We start from the raw sequence: 14,098 nt of genomic DNA, 5'->3' as shown, positions 1-14,098 counted from the left end.
GATATCAGTCTAATTCGTAAGAGTGATTGCTATAATGACAATATGTGTAAACAACCAGGTTAAAATTTAGACTCAAACAAACCCTGCACCAAACAAGAAAATGAATAAAAAATTGGGACAGGAATATCAATTGTTCAAGCCGCATTTAGGAGAAACGTAGATCTACTTTCTGATTGAAAAGTTGGAGAATTATATAAGTAAATTTGGTTAAAGGTAAATACTTGCAACTATTAGGCGAGCAGATTGAACTATTTGTTATTATTAAAGGATTAGGATGTTCTTTAATTTATTGGCAGTATTATGTTAACATGGCAAAACAATTCAATTTGATTTAACAAGGCTAATGGAGTTTAATTGGTTAAAGATGCAGTTTAATTTCCAAAGGCAGATAAATGGTACACCAGTTTAGTAATAGCATTATGAAGCCCATTGACTTTTCATGATAATACATTTTATATGTATTTGATTTTCTTCAAAGAAGCCTAAATAATATCAATAAAATGAGTTGGTCCTGGATGGCGTGGTAAACACAGAGACATGTTGGACATTATAAATGTCACTAGTGTAAGCCCTGAGCAAAAGCCAGAGTTTATTTAAACATTAATGATGATGCATAGGCTATTGTAGATGGAGAAATCTTGTAGATGAAAAATAGTTTTATGTAAAAATGTGTCCTATCTGGATGTGCTAGTCATTGACTTGGGAAAAAAAGACGTGTGTTAATTTTCAAGAGAGAAGAAAGAGGATGGCTGCTGTAAATAGCTGGTTAACAGCGGAGGGCAGGCCAAATTCATTCTGTCAATTTTTACATGAAAATATTTTCATAATCATTGTGGGAATAAAAATGACGTGTGACTTTAGCCAATCCATTGTAATCATCATGATGTATCATTCGGGCTTTGTAAGGATGACAGAGAGGATGAAGTTGGTTGATTGTTAACAACTGAGATTTAAACAGAGTTTATTCTGTCTCTATAACATTTAAGAAGCACAAACTGGCAGCACATCTTTACTAATGGTGCTGCATTTACGTTGTGACCATATGTTTCCATACCAAAGTCCACTTAACAATGTGTTTTAAGCTTTTGTATTACATGGGAATTCATCAAGGAGTCACAATAATCACAAATGAATCAACGTCTGACACTCGTCTTCCTTTCTATCCATCTCACTCCAACACTAAGACCTCCTGGCTTAATCTGGCCTAAGCTGGTGAGGCGCAGTAAAGCACAGAGGAATCAGGATTTCATCCAGTGGGAACATTGTCCTAATCCCCTTCTGCCCTCTCCTTTGTAAACACTCTTCTCTTCGTCAGGGTCACTGATGCTTTTTTTTCTTCATATATCTTGGCCACGATGTGCTTCAGAAGAGACGCCGGAAACACATAGAGGAAAGGAGCAAAACGTCTGGTTTTCTTATGATCTGAAAGAGACTTGAGCCTCACGTGGCAGGTGAGGGCTCATGGCCGGAGTATGCCATGTGTTAGAGCGCTGAGGCAGTGGGAGGTCCGGCCCACGTCTCCTCTGCTGCGGATCAGACGCACCAGAGCCTTGATGTGGCAGCGGATACGGGGTCTGGCCAGGGCTTGCCGACACGGTGTGGGGTACAGGGTGAACTACAATGACCCAGTGCAAGAGGAGCAGGAGATGGTGTGCATTGAGGTACGACTATATTACCATTATTTTCCACTGATAAAATAATAACACTCTGACAATGTCCACTGTTTAATAAATGTACCACAAATTCTAACATTAGAGGTCGTATAAAAAAGCAAAGAAAATGGTTGCCAAACCATGAAATAAAAGTATGCAAAACTTTACTTTATAGTGCCCTTTGTATTCAGATCAGAAGCTAGAGTCAAAGCACTCTAACAACTGTAGTGACTCATTTGATTGTTGTTGCACTGAAAAGCATCCACAAAGAAAAACAACACTTAGTGTTTTATGATGTCAAAATTAAAGAGCCTTCATAACATTGTGAGGTGCAGCATATAGCTCAACACATCTCTTAAAGTCTTTCCTTACTTGTCATAAGTCATAAATCATGAGCTTCTAATGAGGAATCCTTCATATCGTTGTTTGAGTTTGTTGTAATTACAACTAGAATGCTCTTTTCAAAGTGGCAGCGCTTCTTACTACTAGTCAAACATCTATTTAGGGAAGTAATTCCTGTCTGAATGAGGCTTAAGAAGATTATAAGAAGTTGTTTTATCTTTAAATAGTTTGATGCCAGTTATTGCAAATCTTAGCAAAGTTTTGCAGTCATTCACATCGACAGTTACGATAGATGATTAACATCCTAATATAAAACTGAACGAGAAAGAAATTACTAAGAAGCTGTGTTAGTTGTTTCTAAAAATAGTGTAGGATTTTGCTTGGAGTTTGGCTGCAGAATGGTTCTTAGTAAATGGATAAATAAAGATTTCCAATAGCTGTCTGTAGTAAGGAGAATTATGTACCTATTTACAGCAGAAGAAGAGACTATAAGAGAGCCATGATAAGAAAGAAGCTGCTCCTTGAAATTACTTTCAGGACAGAGGAGTCAGGCAAGGTCATCCACTTATTTTTTACACAAAAGTGTTGCTTTACAAGTTGTTCTAAAGCCAGTTAATATCTGTGGCATTCAAACTATGACTAAATAGAAATGGAATAAACAAATTAATCCTAACTCTATCTGGTCTGAAAGACTGCTATATATGACAATTAATGACTTCTGCACCTATTTAGCATTGTAGCTGAGTAGCCTTGTTTGTACTCATGATGGAAAGTTATGACCTTTGACTTCCAAATATCCTTTTCCAAACCTGGTGCTAAATGAATGGTAAATGGATGTGAACTTCTATAACACACTAGTCTTCACACTTCTCAAAGTGCTTTTACAGTGCAGGTCACACCTAACCATTCACACTAATTCATACACTGATGGCAGAAGGTGCTTTGCAAACTAAGTAAGTCTTTATTTTATTCATATAGCCCTTTAAAAAAATAAATAACACATGGTTAAAAAGGTGTTTTAGATATTTAAATGATCAAACAAGTCATACAGTGACAGAAATGTAACATAAATACATCACAAAGATGAACAAGGCAAAATGAATAACAGGAAAACATACACACAAAAACGCAACAAAAGTAGGTACAATGAAGGGTCGTTAGCTTACATGAATGCTTGACTATACAGGTGAGTTTTTAGATGCTTCTTGAAATTGTGCAAAGATTCTGCTGATGTGAAGGTTTGTGGGAATTGATTCTAAAGAGTGAGCATGTGGCATGCACGATCAGGAAGGGAAGGTTCAACTGTTGTTTTGTAATTAGAGAGGGGGGAAAGAAGGCCAAGATAGAATTATCTGAGTAGACCAGGGGTGGGATATGGTCCATGTGGGTCAGAAAGGCAAGGTCGTGCAGTGCCTTGTATGTAAGTAACATGATTTTGTAGTGCAAGCTGAGATTTGGAGTTGGTTAGAGAGGTCTAGAAAACTAACATTCTTTAAATCCACAACTTTCTACTTTCTTTCAAACTTGTGGTATTCAGCAACATCTGATGATGACTCATGTTACATCACTCGAGGCAACTGTTCAGACCTCTTACACCCCCCTTTAGAGGCCACATAAGGCTCCATTCAACACAAACATTAGTATTTCAAAAGAGAATCATATTCTGATGTGTGAAATGTATGGTGTTCCATTTAAGATGTAGAAAACTTGCATTTTGTTATTAGAGTAATATTACTTTGAGTTCAATAAGGCTGTCACCTTTTTTTTGCCTCATGACCCTTATTTTCAAAGCTATTGTCAGCGAAGCAGAGGGACATAAGGCCCTCTTTCTTATTATCATTAATAGCTTTGGAAGCACATTTTCAAAAAAGGAACTGTATTTTAAGGGTGTTCATTTAATTGAAAGAATGCACAAAGATGTGATTTGAAGTGACAGTGAGTTCAGGTTCAGTGACTCTGGAGCAGTTTGAAGGGTTCAGTGAGTTTCTCAGAAGGTAACAGGGAAAGTGAAATGAATAATTGCAAAAATGAAGAACCTTTAAAAGCTATTTCACTCTGTTTTTCTATTGGGAAGTAACAAAACCAGGCCTTGAACATTTGCATAAATGCTTTCAAGGTTGTACAAAATGTAAATGTTCATTTCAACCTACAAATGTGATTCAGTAGTTTATATATGTTTTACAGTCAATGCACAGAAAGAGTTGAGCAGAAAACATATACAGTAAGTCCAGTGAATATTCAGCAAATGATTTTAATACTAATGAATTCAACATTCAAATGCTAGATATATTTTTACATTCTGTATTTACACATCGATCTAATTCATTTCAGTCGTTTTCTTAACATCATTCTAAATTGAGGGCCAAAGATCAGTGAAAGCATGTTTTGTTGTTGATGTTTTGCTGTTGTTATCCAGATATTCTTTGTGTGGGGCTATATTGAAATAAATCAAATAAAAAAACTGTTCCTACAACATTTCTAATAAGCTGTGGTAATATAGAAGAAAATGGAGGGCTAAAACTGCAAGCAAAGATCAACATACTCTGTGAGCAAATTTACATAAACAAGATACACACACACACTACAAATCATCCAAAGAGAAATGTACAGTATTTACCTCCACTGGGGACAATTCAAACTCTAAGTTTGTATGGCGATGTATCACTTATAGTCATGTGATGAGATGATGTTAGAAAAAAACCCATATGAGTATTGGTTACCAGGATCACTATGCTGATTGCCTTTAATTAAATTGAGCCTGACATTTACAGTACAAAGAGCAACCTGATTAGCACACTGAAGGGGAACAGAAATAGATTAATTACATGAACAATAATGACAGCAGAGTCAAGTGACACAGAAAAAATATGGTTTTTGTCTTTGTTTCAGTGACTCAACTTTTCATCTTCTCTTACCAAAAAGCTTGTGGAAGCCTTGCGTGATCTGTGTAGGTGTTAAGTTGATAACACGCTTCCCCTCCTGCGACTATCAGCATGTTGAGCTCCTGTGATTGAATCTACAGTTAATTCAATCTTCCTCAGAGCTTCACAATGCGTTCAATCCCTATAATCACACATTGCAAAGACTTTATCCATCCTGTCACCCAGCTCTGTTGCCTCCTCCTCTTCAGTGTGACCTTGTGTGTTCAAACTCCCTCCTCCACTTGGCTTTGAGCCCTCAGTGGGAAAAGTCAGTGTGTGTCTATTCATCAAATCACAACAGTGTATCGTTTGCTGCTTTCTTGCTTGTGTGTTTGTATCAATATCACAAGGCTATTTGTGGGTTGTGTGTTATATAACATGAACACAAGGGAAGGTGTTAAATGAAGTGTTGGGAAGAAAAGTCACATGATTCTCAGGGGGGTTAAAAGATGTGAATAAGCTTGGGGCAAACCCCCAACTCATCACAGTCAAAATCCATCTGGATACAGCAGAGATCATTTTCTTTCTCCTCATTTGACAATAGAACAGCACATATGAATGCACCATCCATACGTGGTTCAGAAAGCAGTCGAAGGTCTGTGCCGACACTGTGGGGACTGTTATCCCCTCACTTTTATCAAGTGTCTGTATTTTGCAGCATTATTCTTATAACAGGTTGTAACTTGTGACATCAATTTTTCTCAGCATTATGAAGTGTGTTGACTATCAATGTAATATGACCATGTACATATGAGAACATAATTAGAAACAATTCAGAATATTGTACTAGACATCTGCAGAACAGGCAGAGCGCCATCTGGTGTTTGCATCAAGCAGGAAATGCAAGGAAATCAAAGTGCTATAAAGGCTTACTGTAGATTGCATTGAAGATGAAAACGTACAATCCCACTTCTTCTGGAACGATTCTGTCATCAATATCAATCACACAGACAAAGTATAACAATCATATGAACGTTTCAAAATATTATGGATCATATTATGAAGATTATATCTGGAAAACTCAGTCATTTATGTAATGCACCTGAACACTGGCTGTAAGTGCTTTACGTTCTGCTGCATGTATTAGATTGTGCTAGTATGGAGCTGTAGCTACCTTTAGATGGCAGTGTTGTCATCCATATCTCTGTGGTTACAGGCCTTTTCTTAATATGAAATGACACGAAAGTCTTCAAATGATCTCAGTAAGAGAGGAAACCAAATGCTCACTTCCCACAGTGTGCCTTTATGTACTTTATGAGTAAGAAGGGAAGTATAAGAGCTAATGATGTTAGTTTTTTTTTTCAATTAAAAGATGCAGTGATTAATTTATTTTTAAAATTCAACTTCTCAATGTTTTAAGTAGTTTTATCAACAAAATAATGTAAAACAATGGCTGGTTCCTGCTTCCTTCATGTAAAGATTGTGTGTTGAGTGTTGGTTCAACTAAAAATGTTGCTTTGTCCTTTGGTAAAAGAATGAGCATTTTTTTTATTTGATTAGCTAAAGGACTGGTTTATTTATCGTTTAAATAAACTATTGATTAACATACTGAATGTTATCTTAGTTCTGAGCCTTTATGTTTAATTTAGCAGGGACATTTGTGATGTTCAATTTTTGGCATAGAAGGAAAAGCAAAAGAAAAACTGTAATAATGTAACATGGCACCTATAATACAGTTCGGGCCATCTCTGAACAGACTGATCTAAAAAACAAACCATGAAACTAAATGCCATAATTCATGTAACAGTGTGCACATCTTGTCTATTAGGAAATGCAACCATTGTAAGAAACTTCCATTTGTGTGACACTGTAAACCTTGATTGAGGAACAATACAAATATGTGTAAACAAACAACAACAACAACAACAACAAAAACATGGATTGAACATAATGAGGGGAAAAAACTGTGTCTATGTTTGCATATGCACTGACAGTTTTACATGTACAACTCTACATGCAAGGAGGATTTGAGCATATGTGTTGTATGTTGCAAGAAGATTACAACTTATTCAGAGCTCACAGGATGGAAAACAGTTTCACTTAATGTGAAAGTACTAATATTAGAGTAGAAATGTAAGACTTAACTTTATAAATGATTCAACGCTGTGAGTGAAAGTCATACTAAGGTTTAGCTGAAGTTCCCCCTGCTGCACTTTATCAGCTTGTGGTAATTCAGCACCACAGACAGCGACTGCATTCAAAGTCTTACATGCACCAAAAATCATGGTACTTTAGGGGGTTATAGTTCTGTATATAATCTGAACTATAACTTAACTAACCACATTACTTTATGTTTTCATGTCTGCTTTGATAATGTCTATGCTTTATTTGACTATTTTCGTAATTCTGACATCACGCAGGCTTTGAGGCTTGAAGTAGTCTCACATATACTTAGGCAGGGAAAGGACCTGCACTATCAACCTGTGCCGTACTGTCTGCCGGACTTTACGCTCATCACTGGGCTACTACGAGTAGAGGGAGAAGACGCATGCGTACTGACTTGAAGCAGCCGGTCGGGGGGAAAAAAGCCTTATGTGCCATCGGATGTAATCAAGGCAAAGAATTACCTCTTCTCGCTGTGCATACATGGTGAAATTGTGAGTACTGGTTGCAAATAGATGCATCATTGCACGGACATTTGTTGATCGGAGCGTTTGACGCCGTTTCCAGGCATTTTTTAAATGGCATGTCACTATCTATGCTGTACAGTAGGCTTTTAACAGATCTAGGCAGTGTCTTTTCGTTGGTTGTCCAGGGCGATGAAGCTCTTGCGGTTCTTCATGATGGCACTTTCCATTGATGTGATGTGCGGTCTGCTCATGCAATGCTTTCTGACGTTAAATCGTTCAGGAGCCATTAAATCCCAAGTGTCGATCACATTTTCTGCAACAGTGAGATTGTAGAAAAAGATGGTTTTATTTGGTGTTATCGTGGTTTCTCGTTTGAATGGATACGACCACCCCCACCCCCCATTTCATCGTCTATAGCTGTTGAGTCAACCCATAGCGTACTGCAATTGTGTCAGCTTTGAAGCACCCGACACCTAACGCGTAAAATATGCCATTTGGCAAGACGCACGAGATCTTGCAGCACTAATTTTGTGCTGGAAAAAAGACGCACGCGGATCCATTTTAGAAATTACCAAATGGTATTGTATTCACTGAAGGGCTGTGATAGAGCGATGCTGCGGTAATAGATTTGCAAGCTGCGCCTTTGCCCCCCCCCCCCCCCTACCAAATCTCCTGACATTTTTTTAGGCTCGTATAGTAGCCGAATGATGCCGTGTGTTTAGAGTGACAGTTTGTTACATAAATGATTTTACAGGATTTGTCAGTGTCTGACCCAGTGATGACACATGTGTTAGAATCAGACAAGTCATTCATTGAGTAGTGCCTGTTTGTAGTTCATAAAGGCCTATAAACCTGAATAGCAATCAGGCTGAATATGCCAAGTAGCTATTGCCATGATCTGAAAACAAATGTAGCCAAAAAGTGACACTTGAGTCCTAAAAAGTCAGTTATTTATTTGCATGTAATGTACTGTGTTTGTACACTTGTTATCAGTGAGCTCACCATACCCAACAATGCTCTATGATCACACTCAGATTTTCCATAAATGGGATATTACACATTTTAAATAATGGGCATTAAACTCGTGGCCAACCATCTGTCCCTTTCACACGTTTGTTTGTTTGAAGGAACATGCAGTAAGTTTAAATAAGACATGCTGAAATGTGTTTCAGGGTGCATATTTTGGTGCAGGAAAAAAAAAAAAATCTGCAAATTATTTTCCAACACTTTCACCCTGAAGGGAGTAAACAGCATTCCTTGACAGTGTTACCGCTGAGAATGCCAGCACATGCTGTAACAAAAGGTCCTGCACAAATTATAAATACACACTGCAACTGGTGAGAGGGAAATTAAATAAACCCAATTAATAGTTAAGATGGTGATGATGAACAAAGTGCTGGTCATAAAACAGATGTACTGTCAAGACGTCACACTAGACATTGGTCTCATTCCAGTATACCCGTTGTTGTCTTTAAATGTGTCAAGATCAGTAATCAGCTTTGAAAAAAATCTCAGCTAACTATTCCTGACATCGTAGCACTAACCTCAGGTCCTCTTCCCTCTCCTCTATCTGCAGCCCATGGGATCAGAGCGGATGGAGATGCGAAAGAGGCAGATGTCGGTGCAGCAGGAGTCTGCAACGGGGGGAACCGCACCGGCTCAGCAGGGCCAGTCGGGCCAGGCCAATCCACGGGGCTCAAATGCATGTTGCTTCTGCTGGTGCTGCTGCTGTAGCTGTTCCTGGTAAGTCTCCACCCCTACCTGAGAAGTGGCTTATTGTGGCTCAGCATGGTCAACATTACTGCACACAGGACAACACAGCCTGAGCCACAATGTCTCAGCAGCAGGCTGTGTTATGTTCTCCACGTTTTTTCATGTGGTATATGGACCTGCTGTAACCTCAACAAGACGTAAAAAAAAATGTGTCAATAAAAGTAATTCACCTTCTGAGAATGAAATAAATGTCATCTCTTACCTCATGATTATGCAATCTAAATTTCTGGCCCAGGAATTTCCCTCCAGTTTTCGGTTACTTTATTGTAACTTGCCACAGTAAAGACAACACATTTATTTAAAAAAAATACAAGAAATCTTGAGTACATAATTATTATAAACAAATGAGCTGGGAAAAGGACTGCATGTTTAACTAAATAGATAAAATGAAACACATTTTTAATTAGGCCAACCAAGTCTTCTATAAATATTCGGTGATGCTAGATCAAGAATTCCTCCGTGCAAATTCCATCAATTGTCCATTAAATACATGTTGTTCAGGACATATGATTTTGCATTTAAAAAAAACATATACTATACATATATTTATAATATATGTATACATAATATATATATATATATATATATATATATATATACACACACACACATATACACATACACACACACACACACACACACACACATATATATATATATATATATATACACACACACATATATTTATAGTAATATTTATTGTATTACTGAGTAGTCATTGAAAGGTGAGAAGGTATAGAAACAGATCATTTAAGGAATAAGCAAACCATGACGTTTTATCCTCAGAATTTAACTGAAATTTTCCATGGTCGTTTGCTCATAAATGACTTGATAAGACATTCCAGTTTTACAGGTGACATTGTGTGGCATAGTATGAAAAAGGCTGCTTGATACCATGACAGTTAGATGGTTTAACATTGATATATTAGAGTATATACTGTACTTTACAATCTGCTTACACTTATATTACCAGGGAAAGCCTATGCAATATTGATGTTTTATTGATATACATGATAACATTAGATTGAGATATCACATCAAAAAGAAGTAAAATTATCATGTGCGCTTCATAATATGTTTAATTCTGAATTTCTACATTTTGCTGTCACCTTAAGGAATGAAGACCAGGATGAGAGGAACCGAAAGCCTTCTTATGATGTTAAAGAAGGGACCGCTGACTGTGAAGACTGGTACATTCATGTTTCTTGGACAAAAATACCAGTCTACCGATCCTGTTTTTGTAAATGAAATATTAAAATATCTAACTTGTATGTTGTCCATGCTAGTCCTAAGCCGACGTTGGAGGAGGTGCGCTCATGGGGGCAGTCGTTTGACAAGCTGATGTGTTGCCCGGCGGGAAGGAACTCCTTCCGATTGTTTCTTCGGACTGAGTTCAGCGAGGAGAATATGCTCTTCTGGTTAGCATGTGAGGAGTTTTGCCAAGAGGCTAATAAGAGTCTGGTCGAGGAGAAGGCTCGTGTCATCTATGAGGACTACATCTCCATTCTCTCACCTAAAGAGGTTTGAAGGACTTTTCTTTTATCCTGTTTTACTAAAATGGTTTGTGTGTTAGTGTTACACTTTGTATCTGAAAATCTTTATCTCATTTTCTCTGAAATCAAATGAAAAGTTTAACAGTTTTGGAAAGGCTTACGTACATTGGTTTTGTTGGAAAAGGTTGATAAGCGCAATACGAATATCTTTGTGGTAGAAGTTAATCTTCAGATTGCAGAAAGTAAGCTTAGCAAAAAGGACTATAAACAGAGAGAGCCAAGAGACTCTAATTCTCTCCTACGGTTATGTTGAATCTGGTTTTCTTAATCTCCCACTCTGTTTATGGACAACAATTTGCCATACCATAGGCAATTGCAGTATGCTTATGCTTCATTTCATCATCCAACCCCTAAAAATAAGAAAATAATTATAATATATAATGTCATTGTAGTCTTTAATAAAAGAGAATAAATGTACCTATTATCTCCTCTTCTTGACTGCCAGGTAAGCTTGGACTCCCGTGTGCGAGAGACGATCAACAGGAACATGCAGGAGCCCAACTTGCACACGTTCGACGAAGCCCAGCTCCAGATTTACACACTAATGCAAAGAGACTCATATCCCCGCTACATGAACTCCCCAGCCTACAAAAACCTGCTCAACACTCTATCAGAGCAGTCCCCTGAATCTTAGGGTGGTGATGACCTGTGATCTTTCAACTCTCTTTATCCCCCTCTGCTCAAACAGCCTCTTTCCTTACCCATTTTTTAAACATTTTCTTTGTATGTTCAGTGTAGGATTACATTAACCAGGCCTCAGGCTTGGCCCCTCCCAGGGATATCAGCGCTATTGTGATCTGCACCTGACCGAAGACACTCAGGTCTCAAAATCTCCCGAGGGCTCGACATCACAAGTACTGCTACAGATCAACATAGCAAAACACTCCAAAGGAATATGATTATATGTTTTCTTTCTTTTGATAGAAATAATCTATTTTATTTGTGTTCAGTTTTTTATGGTCCGTTGTTTTTTTGTATGATTGTTTGGGGGGGGAAATTATTCCTACTGTAGACTATATATTTATGAGTTTGTAAATAGTAAAAATGGAATTGTGGGTTATTTTATGTATAGACGCCTGGTTCTAAATACTGCGTATGAAAATCAAAGCTCAAGTCAAAGGCTACATGTTAGCTCTACTTGCAGGCAGCTTTGTGGGGTCCTGTATGATTTTACTTTGTTTTCCCCTTGTTTTGTTACCTAACCTCACACTTTGGTACCTGTGACAGCGACTTGGCAACTCCAGTTCATGTAGAAAATGTGTGAGACTGAAACAGCTGTAGGTGTGGTTATGAGTGAAGTAACAGAAAGGGAAGAAAGGGAAGGGAAGCTCTTGTTAAATTGTATTTTCGTTTTCTTTAAAAACCTGAAACCAGTGATGACAGGATATTTAATCTGTCTTTACTTAATCTCAACCACAGAGGATTTGTCACTCACTTCACACCTCATAAATACAGGACTAATATATTTTCACCATTGTGATATATGAACAGAAATAACTTTATTTACCAGAAAATGTATTTATTGCTTACTGATCTTTTGCCAATACAGAAATAAACAAGAACAAATTATTTATTTATTATTTATAAATGGGGTAAACGATAGAAACAGCCTGGAGTAATCGGGTAACACTTTACTTTACGTCTGTAATTTCCTAAATTACTGAAATTCCTAATGAGCTTGGGTGTTGTTAGCGCTTCTTTAAATAATTTAAATATTAAATGTGTAGTCCATAAATATGCTTAATTCCTTGCTCGTGGAGATTTAGATAAAACTATGTTTTGCCTCTCTCATATCTGCTTGTTTTCACCAGAGACTGGTCAGATTACTGTAGCCTAGAAGAAACGCTGGAACAGGTAGCTTGACTTTTCAAAATCGGCGTAGCAGCCTACCTAAGCTTGCAGACTTCAGGAAGTTATCGGCAAATCAGTATTTTGTGTTAGCGACACAGACAAGCTGGCGTATCTCTCTGTTTACATTTCATAAGCTCAGCTAAGAAATTTCCGGCTGTAGATCCGTATAATTTGTACATAGAGAATCTTTTAAATATTTGTTGAACAACTACAATGTCAAAACTCTCCATTTTCACAACTTGTCTTGTATGAAGCTAACTGAATTATTTAGTTAATTAACTTGAAGTCACTATTTGACCAATAGTAGGCCTACCTGGCTTACTTAAATAAAAAGTACTTTGCATGAAACTTTTTGGAAATTGCAGACAGTTGAGATAAAATGCATCCCCTTTATTGTGATGTCTTTTTTTTTTTTTTTTTTTTTTTTCTGAAATTGACAAAATGTTAAAACCATAGTGTGGTCAGGCCAGGTTAGCAGCAACACCAAAACTACCATGTAAACTGTGTTCATGTTCTTTACAAGGGCATTTCTGTTGACTAAAAATTGGAGTTGCCAAGTTTTGAATACTTTATTGTATTCTGATATAGTTTTAGTTGAATTACTTTGTTGCCTCATAAATATGTCACTCAAAGACAAGATCCTCACATGGGGAAGTGCCTTGACATTCAATTTTATGACATCTTTCTCATTGGCAACTGTTGTTTTCAGACTCTTGCCGTGGTAACTGGATGGTTGTTACTGGAGCACTTGGTCAGCATACAAGGATATTGTCCGTCTCTTTGGCCAAATTATCGCATGTGTTTCATCTTAATTCTTAAATCGTGAGTAAATCTGTCCACTCCAATATAATGGACTGTAATGACGACACGTCTTTCATTGCTGAGGGCAAACTAAGATCAATTAATAGGGCTGGTTGATCTGAACTTCTTGCCAACCTGTGCTTCACGATGGCACTTGTCTTAGAGTCAACTTCAACTTATTATGTGCAATTTGAGCGGTTGGATTCACCATGCAGATCAACCTCAAAACAGAACCTAAGCCAATGGTTTGGAGTGATGCCTATATGTTGTTTCTTCTTCTGTTTACTATATGAAATGTGTTATTTTGCGCTGAGTTTACTGAAGAATACGTTTTTAAAAAACAAATAATGTGAATGTTTACAGTATATGGTTTAGTTTTCTTTTCTGCTTCTCTTTATGAGAAAATGACTTGTGGGCATTTTGATTGAGATCAAATAAAGCACAATAATTTTACCGACTATGGCATGATTTCATAATTAAATACAAAAGGTACCGTAAATTCCGGACTATAAGCCGCTACTTTTTTCTCACACTTCGAGCACTGCGGCTTCTACTCCGGTGCGGCTAATGCATGGATTTTTTATGGGGGACAATGAGCTTCTGCCGCAAAAACATTTGACTTCGTCACGTCGGAT

General features: G+C 37.4%; 1 protein-coding gene across 2 annotated transcripts; it reads left to right on the top strand.

The window, feature by feature from the left end:
* The first annotated feature begins 1,379 nt into the window (after positions 1-1,379).
* Positions 1,380-12,546, top strand: rgs20 (regulator of G protein signaling 20). Of its 2 annotated transcripts, none has more exons than XM_079349159.1 (5): positions 1,380-1,661; positions 9,062-9,228; positions 10,374-10,448; positions 10,545-10,779; positions 11,257-12,546. In XM_079349159.1, exons 1-5 carry the CDS (start codon positions 1,473-1,475, stop codon positions 11,443-11,445), a joined length of 855 nt encoding a protein of 284 aa, XP_079205285.1. In that variant the 5' UTR covers positions 1,380-1,472; the 3' UTR covers positions 11,446-12,546. The 2 variants fall into 2 exon arrangements, with proteins under 2 accessions (XP_079205285.1, XP_079205284.1); XM_079349158.1 differs by lacking the exon at positions 1,380-1,661 and adding an exon at positions 7,335-7,512.
* Positions 12,547-14,098: the final 1,552 nt, after the last annotated feature.

The sequence above is a fragment of the Symphodus melops genome (assembly GCF_947650265.1).
Source record: "Symphodus melops genome assembly, chromosome: 7".
In the NCBI taxonomy this organism is placed as follows: domain Eukaryota; kingdom Metazoa; phylum Chordata; class Actinopteri; order Labriformes; family Labridae; genus Symphodus; species Symphodus melops.
This window is presented reverse-complemented; position numbering and strand designations above follow the sequence as displayed.

What these genes read in the sequence shown, in the direction of transcription:
- rgs20 (XM_079349159.1), top strand. Translation starts at nt 1,473, where the DNA reads ATGCCATGTGTTAGAGCGCTGAGGCAGTGGGAGGTCCGGCCCACGTCT. An exon ending in AGGAGATGGTGTGCATTGAG is followed by an intron (nt 1,662 to 9,061) that starts GTACGACTATAT and finishes CTCTATCTGCAG; the next exon opens with CCCATGGGATCAGAGCGGAT. An exon ending in TGCTGCTGTAGCTGTTCCTG is followed by an intron (nt 9,229 to 10,373) that starts GTAAGTCTCCAC and finishes TGTCACCTTAAG; the next exon opens with GAATGAAGACCAGGATGAGA.